Source organism: Patiria miniata, unplaced genomic scaffold (assembly GCF_015706575.1).
Source record: "Patiria miniata isolate m_02_andy unplaced genomic scaffold, ASM1570657v1 HiC_scaffold_25, whole genome shotgun sequence".
NCBI lineage: Eukaryota > Metazoa > Echinodermata > Asteroidea > Valvatida > Asterinidae > Patiria > Patiria miniata.
Window position 1 is genome coordinate 11,120,851 of NW_024037064.1, and position 16,671 is coordinate 11,137,521.

General features: G+C 42.0%; 1 protein-coding gene across 1 annotated transcript in view; it reads left to right on the forward strand.

The window, feature by feature from the left end:
- Positions 1–2,154: 2,154 nt before the first annotated feature.
- LOC119733035 (orexin receptor type 2-like) overlaps positions 2,155–16,671 on the forward strand; it is a 79,618-nt gene continuing 65,101 nt past the window's right edge. The window contains exon 1 of the mRNA XM_038206616.1: positions 2,155–2,565. Coding sequence (XP_038062544.1) covers positions 2,155–2,565 — 411 coding nt within the window. The remainder of the gene's footprint in view (positions 2,566–16,671) is intronic.

The following is a 16,671-nucleotide window of genomic DNA, read 5'->3' on the forward strand; positions in this document are numbered from 1 at the left end:
TGTACAAATTATTGTTATTATTATTGTTATAGCCCATCACAAGGCCATAAGGCCATTCAATGTGCTGGCTACTAAGGAAATTTTAGGGCAAAAAAGTTACACAGAGAGAGAGCAGATATCTCGTCACATTTATGTTGAAAGGGGATAGATTATAAGTTGGTGGAAAACAGGTTTCAGGTAAGGAGTTTCAAAGTGCAGCAGTACGAGGAAAAAAGCGAGAAGAATATCACACAGTACTGGCCTTTGGAACAGATGCAGTGAAGGATAAGAGGAGACTGTAAAACGTGTGCTGCGAGTGAAGGTGCGAACAGAAGGGACAACAAGCGAGAGACCTTCTGAGCACATACCATGATAGTATCTATAGAACAGGCTAAGAGAAGCAACAGAACGTCTAACAGAAAGAGGTTCTCAGAATGATGCTATGTCCGGTCCAACCAAATTAATGGTAACTTGTTATCCTCCATCCGCGATGTTACACTTCCCCCTGATATCAGATATCGGAAGGCCAAGGCATAGCATCTCTCATAATCATCTCTCATATCACAAGGACGGCGCTTGAACACGTAAATTAGTGATCAGTTTACCAAGTCCCGCAAAACACGTCGGGTAAGAACAGCGCGCAAGACGAGACAACGTATATTTCGTATTCCGTTCAAAATGGATTTTAAATGAAATTGATCAAGGTATTTCATTGCACTGTTTCTCAGCACAATTTCGCACCCAAAGAATAATTGACTGTCGTCTTCATTCAATTATAAAAACCTCGATAAGACGAAAAACATCATGGGGGACAGGTGTGCAAAGCACATTGTACATTTATTTCCTCACTGAATAACGTATACTGAACACCAAATGAGAAATATATCAACTGCTGGAACAAGAGCAGCACTTCAGCGCAAAGCTGAAACTGTCGTTGAAAGGAAGAAAGAGGGCGCCAGTGCAAATTCTCCGCGTGCAGCCCGCACATCGTTTTCCCGCGCTCTGATCACGTCACCGCGCGACTGTGACATCCAACCTGTTCGCGCCAGTGATACGAACGACGTGAACGAAATCGGCTGCGTATATAAACCCCGGTAAGTGATGGGGTTGAGGAGACTAGAGCACGCTGACTCGCGCTGATCTGTTCCAAGTATTCTTTTCCCTCGTGTGTGCTTGACGTCTGTCGCAACTACGAGAAACATCAGGCAACAGCGGCATTCCGCGATCGTAGCGCGGGGGACAGGTTGTTTATTCACCGCCTGCTATTGCCGTGTGGCTCGGCGACGGTGGCTTCGTGAATGCAAATCTGGCGCTCGTTTATACTCCAGGTGAGCACTTTGACGTGATTCTGAGTTCCTTGGCTGTGTTCAATGGGAGACAGTAGCGGTGCCAGCCTGAATGTAAATCTTCCAAGACTGCAGATTGTCATTCGCGGGTAAGCCGCTGTTAAATTCGCTCGTCATTTCAAAATATTTTTCTTGACCGAGAGAGGGTCTGTAAAGCTAGCTGTGGACACTTGATGTTTTTGCTCCGCGACCGGCTGACGTACACGGGGGATAAATGTATCAACGACGTTTCGTTTCAAAAGGCGCGAGGCGAGTGACTGGCTCAGTGGCTTGACAGTTTTTGGAGCCCTATGAGGAAAGTCGTCGCGGCCTCACAAAATAAACCTCCCAAACTGCTGGCCCGTTCTATTTCTGTAGGTTTGCTGTAGGAAAAACTAAATTCAAGGACGCAAAGAAAGAAATCGCGGGCCTTTTTTTTTGTCTGAAAAATCCAATATGTGACTGCATCGGGAAATGAAAGTGTATAGCTGAATCCCTAACGAGAAAACAACTCTGATATTGTGGGCTGAAGAAAGACAAACTAAGGCAAATGCCTTTATCGCAATGAGGTTCGATCGAGGGTTACTTCACATTGGTGATGCATTTAATTCTACATCGTGTTGAGGTTCGCGTCTGATTGCGATTCTATTGAGGGTTTCATGACAGTGGCTCCACTGATGTTTCAAGTAACAGTGAGGTTCCTATGAGCACTACACTCAACGAGGTTTCCGCCGACGTTAACATCACAGTGAGGTTCAAAGACACCCACAAGATTCACAGACTTAGGTGGTCTTCGTGATGGACTTGTGTGCACAGAGGGTTTGAGATTGTTTACACCAAACTCACCGATATGGGTTCCGAACCTCCTGACCCCGGTCCCAACAACTCCAACCCTAACTTCCCCCCTCTGGAATCGCCCTTCTCCCCGACCGAGTCAACGGGCCTTTTTGACACGGACGAGGAGTACGTGGACTACCTGCACGACCTCATGCAGCGCGTGGTCATGCCCAACGCTCACGAGTGGTTCCTGATCTCCGTCTACGCCATCGTCTTTGTCACGGGGCTAGTGGGCAATCTCCTGGTCTGCTTCGCCGTGCTCAAGAACGAGCACATGCGCACCGTGACAAACTACTACATTGTGAACATGGCGGTGGCCGACGTGCTGGTCGTGCTGCTGTGCCTGCCGCCCAACGTCATCGTGGACACCACCGAGACTTGGTTCTTCGGCGCAATGGCCTGCCACATACTGCCCTACTTTCAGGTAAGGTTATAAGAATCACAACACTATCGTTAAATTAAAACAAGTACAGGCAAGCTAGCGAAGCTGGATCCAAGGCGCAGAAAACTCTATGCAAACAGTTCAGTTTGGCTATTTACTGGAACATTCGTAAGCATGCAATGGGCGGGATTTAGCCAATTTTATTGGCGTTACGGTATAATACAGCCATTAGATAGAACTGCCTTGCTCACAAGGGACAGTTAAGTCAATCAATGAAAATCAGTGAAAAGGGGACAATAATCCGACCCTCTGTGACCGGCAAAAGCACTGCAGCATCCCTGTTTGAAAATATATACTCAAACAGCACCCTTTCTTCACTAAAGCAGCACCTGTTTTAACAGTAATAAGTACCAAGTGGTAAAACCCACGGCGGCCGGGTAGCAGCGAGGCCGGGTAATGTGTGAAGACGGCTATACGGCACCGTCCGTGCACGCGGGCCGTACCGGTACCTCGAGAGTTTAGAAAACGAAAAGGAATGGGGCGTGATCAAATATGCAACAAATATGCAAATTAGACGCAAAAGTGTTTGCAAAACACTGTATGAATACAATATATGGCCGAGTGAAGTGTCCACCAACAACCAACCAACCAACCAACCAACCCATCCACCAACCAACATAAGCAGCTCAAGCCAACGGCGTGCTTCACACCGCCGTGGGAAAAACGGGAACATCTTTACAAACAGCAATGTCTTCAATCCTGAAACAATGCTCCTTTTACACTGAAATAGCACTGCCTCAACACGAAAACAACACTTTATTACACATACATTACAGTTTCTTGACACTCACGCATCAGAGGCTTAGGCCTACAAGGAACCAAAACCATCCATAATCAGCGTTGTTTTCATATTTATTCTAGGTAGATAGATTACATCGAAACCCCAACAATGTTGGCTCTAAAACAACTTTATGTACCCTCCATTAACGTTATCAGCTTATACGAAAACATCGTTAATCTGTGTGTTTTCCTATTCTCGATGCATGTTACATGATTAATACAAAAGACATTCTAAACAACATTCTTTAGGCTAATACTAAAACAGCATTGTTTTTACACGACGCACTGGAACGGTACTGTAACAGTGTCGTGGCTCTTTAGTGTTAGATTTTGTTCTCAAAAAGCGGGTAAGATCAACAGATTTACACGCAACACAACACTGTCTTCACACTTGACACTTATCCTCACACGACTCCTACACGTGTGAGGATATTGTAACATCGTGCCACTGTATTAGTCGGAATTTCTGAAATTAGTTTAATTCAATAGGATACGAGTACAAGCTCTCCTAGTAAAGGAATGATACATAAGTTGTATTTCAAGCATGGCACAATGTATAAAAACAGATGCAAGACAAATGTACACAGAATGCAGCCTATAGTAAAAAAAAAAACCTACAATATTGTGAGGAAATATTTTGTGATTTGTAATTGTATTTGAAATTAAATGTCACAGTGGCAATTTTAAGCGATAAAAATGTGAAGCAGTTGTTGTTGAAAGGGTTCCCTTGTTATTAAACTGTGCAGGTCCACTCCTTCGAATGTGCTTCGTTGAGGGTGCAATAAACAGACGATAGTCGTTTGGTCTGATCCCTCGAGCTTTGACGCCGGCACACTTTCCGTGATCTGAATTATATTTTACCTCAAAATGCCTGTTTTCTTTAAAATGTCACTGTGCTGGGCGGAATAACATCACAGGTTACTGCTCTGCACTGTCCTTTCTATTCTGCACTGGTGAAGCAGTTGTTGATTTGAAAGCTAGTGTGTGATTGATTTTTACTGTTAGTCTCTGAAAAGGCACCAGTACGGGTTTTTGTGTTTGTTTTGTGAAACCCAAGGCGGGGGGGGGGGGGTAGTCCAGCACTGGGTTAGGAATTCAGTGAAAGGCTCTCTTTGGTTATTCGGTCTGCAATTGTGGGATCAAATAATAAACTCTTGGCCTGTTGATTTTGCCGTTACATTGAGAAATGTATCAAGCGATAGGTTTACGTCAATCTTTGCAAGAATGGAGTGCGGTGGCATGGTCGTTTTGTACGTTGAACTCAAACATCTTGTTTGTTCTTCCGAAGACGTTTTGTCACGGATACAGCCTCTAGGAGTGAAATTGATAGCTGTTAGTGCCTAAATCGTTATTACGTGTGAAATCATTGAAAATCAGCCTTTTGCTCCCTAGGGAGATGAGATGGTCTAAGAGATGTTTTATTGCCCTTATGAGCAGCAGTGATACAAGAAAATATCAATGAAAAAGCGTTAAGCGTAATATCAATTTCCCTATACTATTTTATTTGCAATTAATTGTGTACAACCTACAGTTGGAAATGTGTTGCAAAAACAAAAGAAATTCTGTATATTCTAGAAATAAACCTAGTAGGTTTGCCGTTTTGTAATTGTGAATACATATGGAAAATTTTAAGGTAAAGAAACGCGTTTTAAAATACACTTTTTGGTTAGGTACAGAGTGAATAAAAAAAACGAAACAAACAAATGTTGGGACCATTGTTTTAGTGATGCTCTGCATGTAGCCTAGCACTTCCAAAATCTAGGATATTAAAGCCCAAATACATAAGCTTTCTTTTAGTACAAGAATCAATCAAATCACTTTTGTACTTTTGAAGTTACGGAATTTTATACACAACCACCGTTTTATAGTTCTGTCCACGGATCAACAATATGTAAGGTTTGCAAACAAAAACAAATCACATAGGGATGTGTGTGAATTGTTTCTTTTTGCTGAAAGAACGCACACCTTTTTTTGTGATCCGTGGACAGAACTTTAAAACGGTTGTTGTGTTTAAAATTCCGTAAACTTCACAAGTACATAAGTGATATGAATGATTCTTATGCTAAATGAAAGCTTATGATTTTGGCCTTTATATCCTAGATTTTGGAAGCGCTACGGTACATGCAGAACTTCACTAAAACTGAAGTCCCGACATTTGGGTTTAGCTTTTTCTGACTCGCCCTGTAGAGTGCCTTTTGAGCGAAAACAAAAAAACCGAGTGCTTTGCACTGCATATGAAAGATCCGAAAAAGACGGCGTCAGCACGCACAATAACAGTGATGTCTTTGTAGATGGAATTTATGCAATTGGTCACGAAACGATAACAAAAACATCCTTCTGCAATTAGGCTTACAGCAATATCAAAGTCGGGGTACAGTGAAAACAAAGCGCTGCTGTTCACAGATGCATTTTGAATTGAAATCGTTCCGTGTGCAGCTCTTGAAAAAGAGACAGGAATATGTTTTGACCCTTACGGGTGACGGCGATTTTTCTCTACAAAAAATGACACACGATTGGAATGCAACCGAATGCTTCGGGACATGTCAGGTTGTGTAAATAGCAAGTAGTGACGATAATTTGACGCAACAGTCTGCAATGTGAGCATTACAAAGGATAAAAACACATTTATATAAGATCAGCATGATGAAATCAGGAATTTTACTCAGTTTGCGACTCCACTTTGTGACGGGAAATCTCTCTTTTGATTTTGTTCAGTTTTGATGAGAATCGGTTTAAACTGAACGTTTCGGACAATATGCTCTGTCCATCTTCAAAACCGTTACTTCATTTTATTGCCCAGAAGTGGTCCTGCATTGCATGGTTTTATTGAATTAATCGGGGAGTATATACAATGTAGGCTTAACACAATGTAGTACACTGAGTACAGGTGCAAAAAGATATAAAGAGAAGTATAAGAGGTGGAGGTGGTTGAGTGTGGCCTAGTGGTTATAGGGTTCGTGACTCGTGAGCAGAGGGTCAGGGATTCGAATCCAGCTACATGGTCATGTTCTTGGGCAAGCCACTTCAACCCCTCTGTCCCCACCACTTGCCTCTCTCCACCCAGGAGTATAACTGGGTACCGGCATTATAGTTGGGGAGTAACCTGCATACCATCCAGGGGGAATAGAAATATTCACAGTCGCTTCGTGTCAAGGAGACTGGCGACAGACACCGGCCTTATGGGCCATATTGGCTCATGACAGACCGTACCTGATTTCAAGAGATGAATGTTTGCATGGTTGTGAATCCACGAGTAAAGAATTTCGCGGAAGCACCATGTACGTGTACATCTTTCTTGAGTTTGTGCTATTCCGAGAAAATCCGGTTAACTCGACGTTTCGAAAAGCTTGCTCCGTTCGTCATCATGAAGCTACAGCACTTTTGTAAATTACACACGAGAACAACCTGTTGAAATAGAAGTTCCTTGTAGGCTAATCCTGAAATGTTTTCAGGTCCTGAAAGGTGAAACCGGCTTTCAGCGACTTCCGAAAGAATCGTTTTATCGGCTCGAGTCACGTAGCAGCAAAGACTATAAGATATTACCTGTGCAGTCCCCAAATCCGCCCCTGCGATAAAAGGGGGGGGGAATATTCCTTTTGCGCTCATTTTCATCAACCAGATACTGCTCTTTCCTCTAACAAGGGAGATCGATTTGAAATGCATCAAACTGTAACGCAACACGAGGTGTTCGGTGTTGGGACGGGCTTTTCAAAAATCTCCGACATTGACAGCATTCCGGTAGCATATTCCGTATCCTTGTCCAAAGACTTTGATGTGTGATGTTCTCCGGTTCAGAAACGTATCGTGTTCATCGTTTAGTTGACAGCCATTTGCAGATTTTGCCCCATAATTATATCGCATTCATAAATACCCAAGACAGTGTACCCATTCCTATTGGTCTAGAGCCCGTCACGTGGCCGGTTCTAAACGGTTGATAAAGACCGGCTGTCTCTTAAACACTTTTCCAGCACCACATGAAATGTTGATTCCTTTGAAATCCGGTGCCGTTTAGTTACCGTTTTATTGGTTGAACGTTCACAATGCACACGTAGGCATGCCCAATACTACCAGTGAGTCAGTATTTCGTAGTCCTAAATTCACACTACACCGGCACATCTGTGTTCTGCGCAACATCGCGCATTATGAGCGACGCGCACGCCACTCTACATACGGAGTTGTATACGACATGGACACGTACCATAATAATAGCTGCAGAGGTGCTTCGAAAAACATGAAGTAAAATTGTTGAAAAAAAAAGGCGTTGGATCAAATTTATAATGTTCCACTTCTTTTGAATTTTGGACGGAAAAGTTTTGATTTGCTCGGGCAAATTATCAGCATCCAGACTCCAACCGGTTTTAAACAAAGTGTTTAAAACCGGTCAAGCACACATTTATTCCTTTATTTAAGTTTTATGGGGAGACGGCTATATAAATACCGACGGAAAGCCGCGCCCTCCGTTAGAGGGAAGAAGTCGTCTTTTTTGTAGGTCAACTCAATGATTCAATGTCTTCGGATGAGCTGGTGTTGACACCCAAGGGGGGGGGGGGGGGGTTAAGTAGTGTTCTAGACAAGCTAGTCCACAACTGAGGTCCCAATTAAGTAAATCACAAGCCCATTAGTGAGTCCGTTCACAAGTAAAAGGGATGTTTCCTCATATTCGGGCATTATGCACATTTGCATTCTATTTGTAAATGTGACGTGTTAAGAGTTTAAATCATTCTCCATCCGATTTCACGAAGCGCGTCACAACTTGCGACGTGTATGACGTACGAGTCATTAGAAAAGTACGACCGTATATTACGGTCTGAAATACGTCGCAAGTTAAGTCGTTATGTATAAGTTTCGGGAAATCGGATATAGACTTATGCGTGTGAAGCGTAAGTTAACATCGACCTTTCCACTATCATGCGTTTGGCCGTCTGGGACAGCGGTCCGCACCACCAAGGAACGTATGCAGTAAAAGTTGTGTAAGGTAAGGCCACTCAGGATAGGTAGACCTACTAATCGATTATCTTATATAAACCACAATGATAGTACTGCTGTCATAAAACATGTTATACTTTCAGTTGTGGCTTCAGCTTGTGTTGCAATGTTCATCAGATTGTGGCACTGACTCCTATATAATGCCCAGTAATATTTTGCATTACAATATCCATCTAATGTTTTAAATTGTGTGCTGGTTCAGACTCCTCTACACATTGACACACCTTTAAATGGACAACACAGTCAATACGGGAACCACTTACTTTAAGTTATTAACGGCGAACTTGGGCAGTGTTTCAAAATTAGTAATATCGCGGTACTTACCACGCCCCTTATGGAACCCCTTTAAGACTGACACATTCGCCACGCCATGTAATACCGTGGTGATTTACAACTGTTCACACTTTTAGAGGTGTGTTATGTAGGTATTTTAATCCTCAATTTGTACAATCGTTAAGTCAAATCTTGGCATTACAATCTATACTATAAACTCGTTCAACATATAATTTATTGCAAGACGTTCGTTTAATACCGCGAATCAGAAGTGTATCAGAATTGTTATTTCATAATTTTTAGATGCGTTAACTAGCAGCAGCAAAAGTTCTGGTACGAAAACACTCTGTTAAACATACTCGCATGTACTCACTTGTTAAGCATACCATACTGCGTTAATTTCACAACGCGTTTTGAAGTGTATCAAAGCTGTTGTGTTTTCGGTGCGATCAAATCGACATTTTAGATAACAAGACAAGGCAAGCCTGGTCTCAGAGCTAACATACAGCTGTTAACTGGTAAGTCTTAACACGCATCTGGTAATCCTATATACAGGTTGTCCTATACGGTAGCACTGCCCGGCATTCCTCTCCAGCCAACAACCAGGCAAAGTCACAAGTGACAGTCAGTGGGGGAGTCAGCCAGTGAGTCAGTCAATCAGGTACAAAGATGATCATGCTGGCCATTCTTAGACCAGCCAAAGCAATAATATGTAAGCTGGATTTTAGAACAAAAACACGAGATAGGAACCAATCTTAGACCCATTGGCGCTGAAATCGAGTGGTTTTTATAAAAGCAGGAGCAAGCACTAGATCCCGATGCTTACACCCTTCTGGGAGCGTGCTGTGTTCACAGGATCCATTTCGCTCTTTTCATTCCGCCGATTTCTCAGATGCAGTGCGCTGACTGACTAGGGCAAAAAAAAAGAATAACAAATTGAAGCAAATCAAATCCGCGCCGTCGACATCACGTTGAATTATACACAAGGTAGATCATTTTCGCATGGATGCAAGGAATCCCTCCAGAAAGAGACGAAGGGATGTCGAGTTTTATAGACAGTGACATGCTGGATACAATAAACGCGGACAGGCGTCACTGATACATATAATGCTAGTTTTATACAGAGTATGTGCGCAGACAAGCAGACGAGCCATGAGAATTGAAATAGCCGCAGACATCGGTATTGAATTCCAGTGACGTGCTTTAAACACAATGATTGCCATGCGAATAGGCACAAAAATAGATATACGCGGATTGGATTTCGAGGAATTGTATTTGTTTAGTTCGCTTTTTCGATATTTCCAGATATCTATCTGAGACTCATACTTTCCGTATTCTTACAAAGCTGATGTTAACATCGTCAGAGGCTTATGCAAATTCCTGGTAATCTATTATTAATCACAAACAGGTAAATGTAAGCGAGTCCATCGTAAGTTCAGCAACAAATAATTCATGAGTCCATTCACAAGTCCAGTCACAAGAAATAATGGATGAACAATTAAACAAAGGAATGCCTTTGTTAAAGTCCATTTGAATAGCTTGTGATTGGAATTGGGACTGGCGGACTTGTGAAGGGCTCGCGGGGACTTGGGTGGACTTGACTACATCCCTGGTTAAGACATGGTTCAGTCGGGAAATTCCATTTGTAAAGATAAACCGACTTCTAATGTAACTCAATAAAAGCCATGAGAGTGAGTGTGAAAAGGGTCTAAGATTGTGCCACCTTGTGTAGTTCTCTTTGTACCTTACTGACTAACTATCACTTGTTAGCCGGGCAGTGCAATCGTACAGGAATACTCCGTCACGCAAATGAATGGGTGAAATGAAGCCCGCTGTGTACGCAGATGCGTGGAAAGACTTCCAAAGAAAAGCCATTCTGAATCAATAGGAAACTTTTGAGACCCTCAGTGACAACAAAGGCACCAGTCCTTTTCTATTGTTTGCGTCAATTTGAACATGCGCAAAAAAGCTGAAACATGACACAAAAAGTTGAAAAAGACCGGTGTGTTTGCTGCCACATATCATCTCAAAAATCTCCCATTGAATAGCATTTTTGTGAGCTATAGCATTTTGTGAGCGTTACTAGGCCTGCTTTTTTACTAAAAGGGATTCACCCATGTGTTCACACAAGCGTACTTTACATAACTCTCGAGGACAAGGCATTGTAATTCCCTTTGTCCCCATAAAATAACACACTCCTAAAGACTAAGCACACAAATGCACTAGCGAGGACCGTTTTCAACAAAAGATGAGCGCTCCCTTTGGCTGTCCGTCCTCGGGGTGTATGTAGTGCACGTACACACAGACAAACACCCATGTTCACGTTAAATACGTAGTGTGGACATTTATTTGTTTTCGTGTAGTTAAGGAAAACCTGTTAAAAAAAAACTTTTTCATTTTACTCACACTGTAAAAACTCTTTCAACCCAATGTTTGTTCTATGATTCCCTTTAGTGTTTCTCTTCATTTTGCCACGGATAAACCAAATCGAGGACGACCTCGATTAGAAAACGTTTACAAAACCAATGAGAGCTGTTAATTGCGAAAAAGTTCAAGTACAAACATAGGAAAAGTGGAGAGGAACAAAAGAAAATCCTCGATTTACACCATTAACAAACGTGTCTCGGAGTGTGTGTGCGTTTGTTTATGGTGTAAATCGAGGACACGCACTTGCAACATCATCGGTAAATCGAGGACAGGGACCAAATCGAGGACGACGAAGAGAAACATTCAAGGAAATAAAAAAAACAATTTTGGGGTTGAAAGAGTTTTCACAGTTTAAGTAAAGATATTTTATATACTGATTTTTCTTACCTACACGAAAACAACGGAATGTCCACAAAGCGTATGTAAAACAAACGTGGGTGTGTGCATATATAGTACATTACTTTGTCATTTTGAAGACTGCATTTGCCCAGAGTAAATTTGATTTTGCCTTTTTTCCGCGTATACTGACAAAAGATTTCACTGTGTGTAGCTCAACAGATTATTCAATTTGGGATAAGTAGATTAGTGGATTTTGTATAAGTGGACAATAGCGTGACTGGCTGATAAGAAGAGAGAAAAGAACACGTCCGTGTTCGAAAACAGGAAGTTATTCTGCGCTGTTACAACATTTTTAATAAAACACCGCACTCGCCGTAGGCTCAAAAGTAGTTGTACAGAAAGAAGTCTCGTGAAGGACAACTGTGGTTAAGAAACATAAGATTTGTATGTGGAACCACTTGAACAATTAAAATTGGATGACAAATTGATTGAGAGGTGTATTACAAAGTGCATTTTATTTAAAGTTCTGATTGCAGGGGAAAAAACACTGACAAATCTATGTTGCCATTGATTTAAGGCTCTTCTGAGGTATCGAGCAAATTTAATCCTTATTGATCTACACAGAATTATAGCCACTCTTAATATGCATTGGTCCTGACACTTATACGTATTCATTTACAGGCGTGGATCCGGAGGGGATTTGGGGCGTCGACCCCCCCCCCCCCCCCCCCCGCTCTGTCGCCACAAACAATTATAACAATAAGTGCATCCGTTACAAATTGCTGTATTATCTATATGTCCGCCTGTCCGCAACAATCAGGCACAACAAAAAATGACGGGCGTGGCCCACTCCCCCCACCCCCGCAAAAAAATCCTGGATCCGCCCCTGACATAGTTACGACCCTGAAATAAGACGTTGAGGGCGATAGAATAATTAGCATTTGAATAGTGTCATGAAAAGCATGAATTCAATCACGCTGAACCATACACTAACGGGTTCTTTTCTCATAACTGTCACGCGTATGCTTGTACAAACAAAACGGAATTATGTGCTGCAGTTTTGGATTTCAGTTTAACAGAAATGAACTGTATGTACATTGTTTGTACAGTATACATTTACAGTGAATACTAATGGCAGACGGTGGGCCGTTACCGGCCTAGCCAGCGCTAGTCGGATTATAGCGGAGATCCGTTTGTACAGTCTTTGAATTAATAAAAAAGCACCAGTAACATTTTAACAACATCATTTAAGCCATGTGAGCGAGTTCAAGTCTTGAACGCCTGATCGCGCAATGCCATTGTATAATTTCTTAGTGCATTTGTAGGCTATGTTACGTTGATTTGTTATTTTACATCTTTTAGAGTCAGGCCACACGGGAGAATTTCCACAGCCACATTTCGAGGCAGCGCAGTGCACTTCCACGAATGTGCACTAACGCTTTCCAACAGTTTATGTAAATGCATGGGAATATTTAGTTGAACAGAAGTTTGCCTGGCGCCTTGGTATTTATGACCATGGATCTAAAAGCAACCGTAACTGAAACACTCGTGCCAGCCGAAAGTTTAACTCTGGCTCCCAATTCAACCAGGCAATCCTGTTGTGAAAATTAACACAATGTTAATTTACACATGCAGTGCTGCAGTCTAGATACACCTGTTTGCATGATGGGTGAATGCCACTATATTCCTCATGCGGCACGGCGCCGCACTCCTCACGCTCAATTTTAGAAACAGTAATGTAAGTGGGCTGGCATTTCCCTCCCCGCGCCGACTGAACTTGCTCCCCGGCATACAACGCGCGGCATTTCGAAGCTTTTCCCCGGGGATGCATCTTGCGGCTTACGGTCAAAGTAAATGCGTCGGTGCATCTGCAGAGCCTGTCTATTTCGAACGCCGATCTCGACCACGAGGGATTTGAGTGAATTCTGTTGTTCTGTCGATTGCTAGATTGGGGCCTTTAGGCCCGCCGCACACGAAAGCTACGTGCTGAGCGAAAAGTCATTCGAGGCCATTTGCTCAGCACGTAGTTCACAAAATATTGAATTTTTGCTGAGTAATCTGCCTCGCGAGGCCGTGAGGCAAATATCCGTCCTGTTTGATTTCGTTCGCCTCGCGAGGCGAAAAACTCACCGTGTGCGAGCAATGAAGCTCTTGGATCATTTGAAGCATGAAGCATAAAATGCTTAAACTAGGGTGCAAGACAAGAAACTTGTTCAAGTTTCAGCTTATTTGATGCTGTAGATTTCGACACAAGCAGCGTTTTGTAACCCGATTCTGTTGCTGACGCACGTAAAAATGTGTGCCTGCCGGTACCTTATTTTGAAACCAACTCTCTTCCAAATGATACAATCTCAGGCGGAATTATTTCAACAGGGTATTTGAAACCGGCCCTATCTTTACTTTGAGCAAGGTTTCTGGCATGAAATCGGTCTTTTTTAGACCATTGCAAACGATCCGGATGGCTTTAAGGAGCGGTAGCGCAAACAAGGCACATTTCTAAAAAAAAAAATACATGGCCAAGCAATGACGTACCGACTATAATGGGATTGTAATTGGCTGCTGCCTTGTCATGATGTTTTTCGATGGCTCGCTCGCTGAGTATTCAAAAACATGAAAAGATTGTTACACTCTAAAAATCCCCTGGTCATCAGATGTCACCCTGAATCCGGCTCCTATGTGGCCTGACCCGAAAAATGAGTCAAAAAGTGTCATATATGAACAGAGAAGTATCATTCCTTTTGACGTTTTTGACCCAGAAAATGGTCAGGCCCCATAGGACCTTTTTAGAGTGTACTTGACCTCATCACCTGGGCCAATTTCATGGAGCTGTTAAGCACACAAATTTGCTTAGCACAAAAACGTCTGTCTTATAAAAGCAGGTTACCAGCCTGGATTTTCATGCTAAGCAAACAACAGCTGAATATCAATCACAAACAATGTACATCACATGGAAATTTGGTTAGTAATCATGTTTGCGCCAAGGAAGACTTTTTTATGCTTAGCACATTTCTGTGCTTTGTAGCTCTCTGAAATTGGCTATTTTGTCAGCAAGCTGTTCCAGCATGCGCAGACCGTTCTCTGACGCACGTAGGCCGGAGATTTCTGGCGGGAATGCCTCTCCTACTTTGTACCGAATCTCGGAACAGACTTCTGTAGTTTTACTTGTAGTTCATGGAGCAGATAGGGGAAATTGTTGAGGGACGCGTGCCTTTGATGATACAAGCTTGGCATTTGGCACAAAGTCAGAGTATGTCACGAGAACGATGTTTGGCTATAAGACCATCGCAGATTTGCCCTTTGAAGAAAATATTGTTAGAATGACAAGTAATTTTCAAAATGGCTGCCAATGCTTGTTACTCTAACTATATTTTCAAAGGTCAAATCTGCAATGGCCCTACAGCCAAATATTTTTCTCATGACACACTATGTACCAAATTCCGCACTTGTATCATCAAAGGAAAACAATCCTATCATTTTCTGCCGTTATATCGATGCACTCTTTGATAAGTACATGGAAAGAAAATGTTCTTGATATTGTTCACCACGTCATGAGTAATTGAACTCAGGCGTAGCATTAAACTATATATAAAAAAAACCTTGCAAAAACAGATTAGAACGGCTTAAGGTAAAATACACCCCTAGCCCTGCACTTGTTTCGAAAATAATGCATATTTGGTTATGAAAGAGGAGGGGGTGGATGACACGCGTGTCTGCAACCAATTTTACATAATTTCGATCCAACTTTTCTCGAAAATGACGGCATACTAGGTGCAATGATTTGCAATTATGCACGATCCTATTATTTACTTACAGTCAAGTACGATATTTCATGATATTTTGACGGTTCCATCAGTTTTGAGTGCTTACAAATGGTTTCCATTATACCTTATGGACGCTTGGCAAACACTGAAAAATGAAACTGTCAAAATATCAAGATATATATTATCCTTGGTTGTAAGTCAATACTAGGATCGTGCATTATTTGAAATCATTTCCACTTATATGCTGTAATTTCCACTTATATGCTTACAATCTTTCTTACTTTATTTTGTTCATTTTATTGGTTATTTTTTACAGCAATGGTCATTGATCCTTTTGGAAGTAATGGTATAGTCCTGAAAAAAAAGTGTTTGGTTAATTTCTTAAATGTTTAATGTGCTGCTCCGTCTCTGCCCTCTATACTTCGTAGCCTTGTTCACAAATGCAAGTTTCGGTCTGTGTTCTTATTGCAGTAGTCAAAATATAGTCGCCGTGGACAAAATCAACAAGCGGAACTTGTTTTTAATTGGCCGTAACTCAATAAATATTTACCCGGAAAGATTTCTTTCGTAGTGTTGAACAGCTAATGGAATATACTCTTTAAATATGACCGTGCCCGAAACGGGCTTCCAGAGCTACGGCTATGTCTATTTTCAGCGTGTCCCCGCGTATTTTAAATTGGCGCAGACCTAGACCTTGCTCTAGACAGCTGGATTCGGATGCAACCTATGTTTAGATATTTGCGATGATTTTGTTTAAAAGCTGTGAAAAGAGGACGCTTTGAGGGTTCGGTTTGCTTCTTAAAACACCCTGTATTTGAAGGTTAAAAAAAGGTATTTAACTTGTTTGCGATAACTTTTTCGGACTCAGCACAAACCTCTAGCAAGAAGTTTTAGTTCGTATAAAACGGTATAATCGCTATATTCCCAGTCGTGTATTTCAATCAATCCCAAGACGCCGTGGGCGGTACGTATTTCTACGTATCAGAACGATTCACCGGCTTAACCTTTTCCAGCTATTTTTGATAAATCTCCCATTTTTACTGAAGCAACAAATACATTTTGCCAACAGTGGGCTCAAAGGCATTGGGAAAACTATTTTGTCCTGGGCTGATCGAAAGACTACGTTAGAACTGGGAATTCCGGATTACCCGAGAGCACGATTAATGTAATCCCTTTCGCGATAAGTATACGACTGTTTGGGGGGAAAAATGCATAGTGACGTTTGTAATCTATATCGACAGTTGTACTAACATTGTAAAACCCCCTTGAGGAGATTTTAGTTTTTTGTTTGATCTGAAAGGAGAGGACTGTGATTACATCAAAAAGCCTTAAATCATATGGAAAGCCACACGGATCAACAGTCGACTCCGAGCAACAGTCTAAACTCCTGTTACGAAACGATTATACTGCGTAAGTTGCGCAACGTTCAGTAACGACACATGTTACAGTTTCGAAGTGAGTGAGTCCACGACTTGCGTAACGAATAATTATGGCGTGACTTCTGTAGTCATTTTATGCGGCG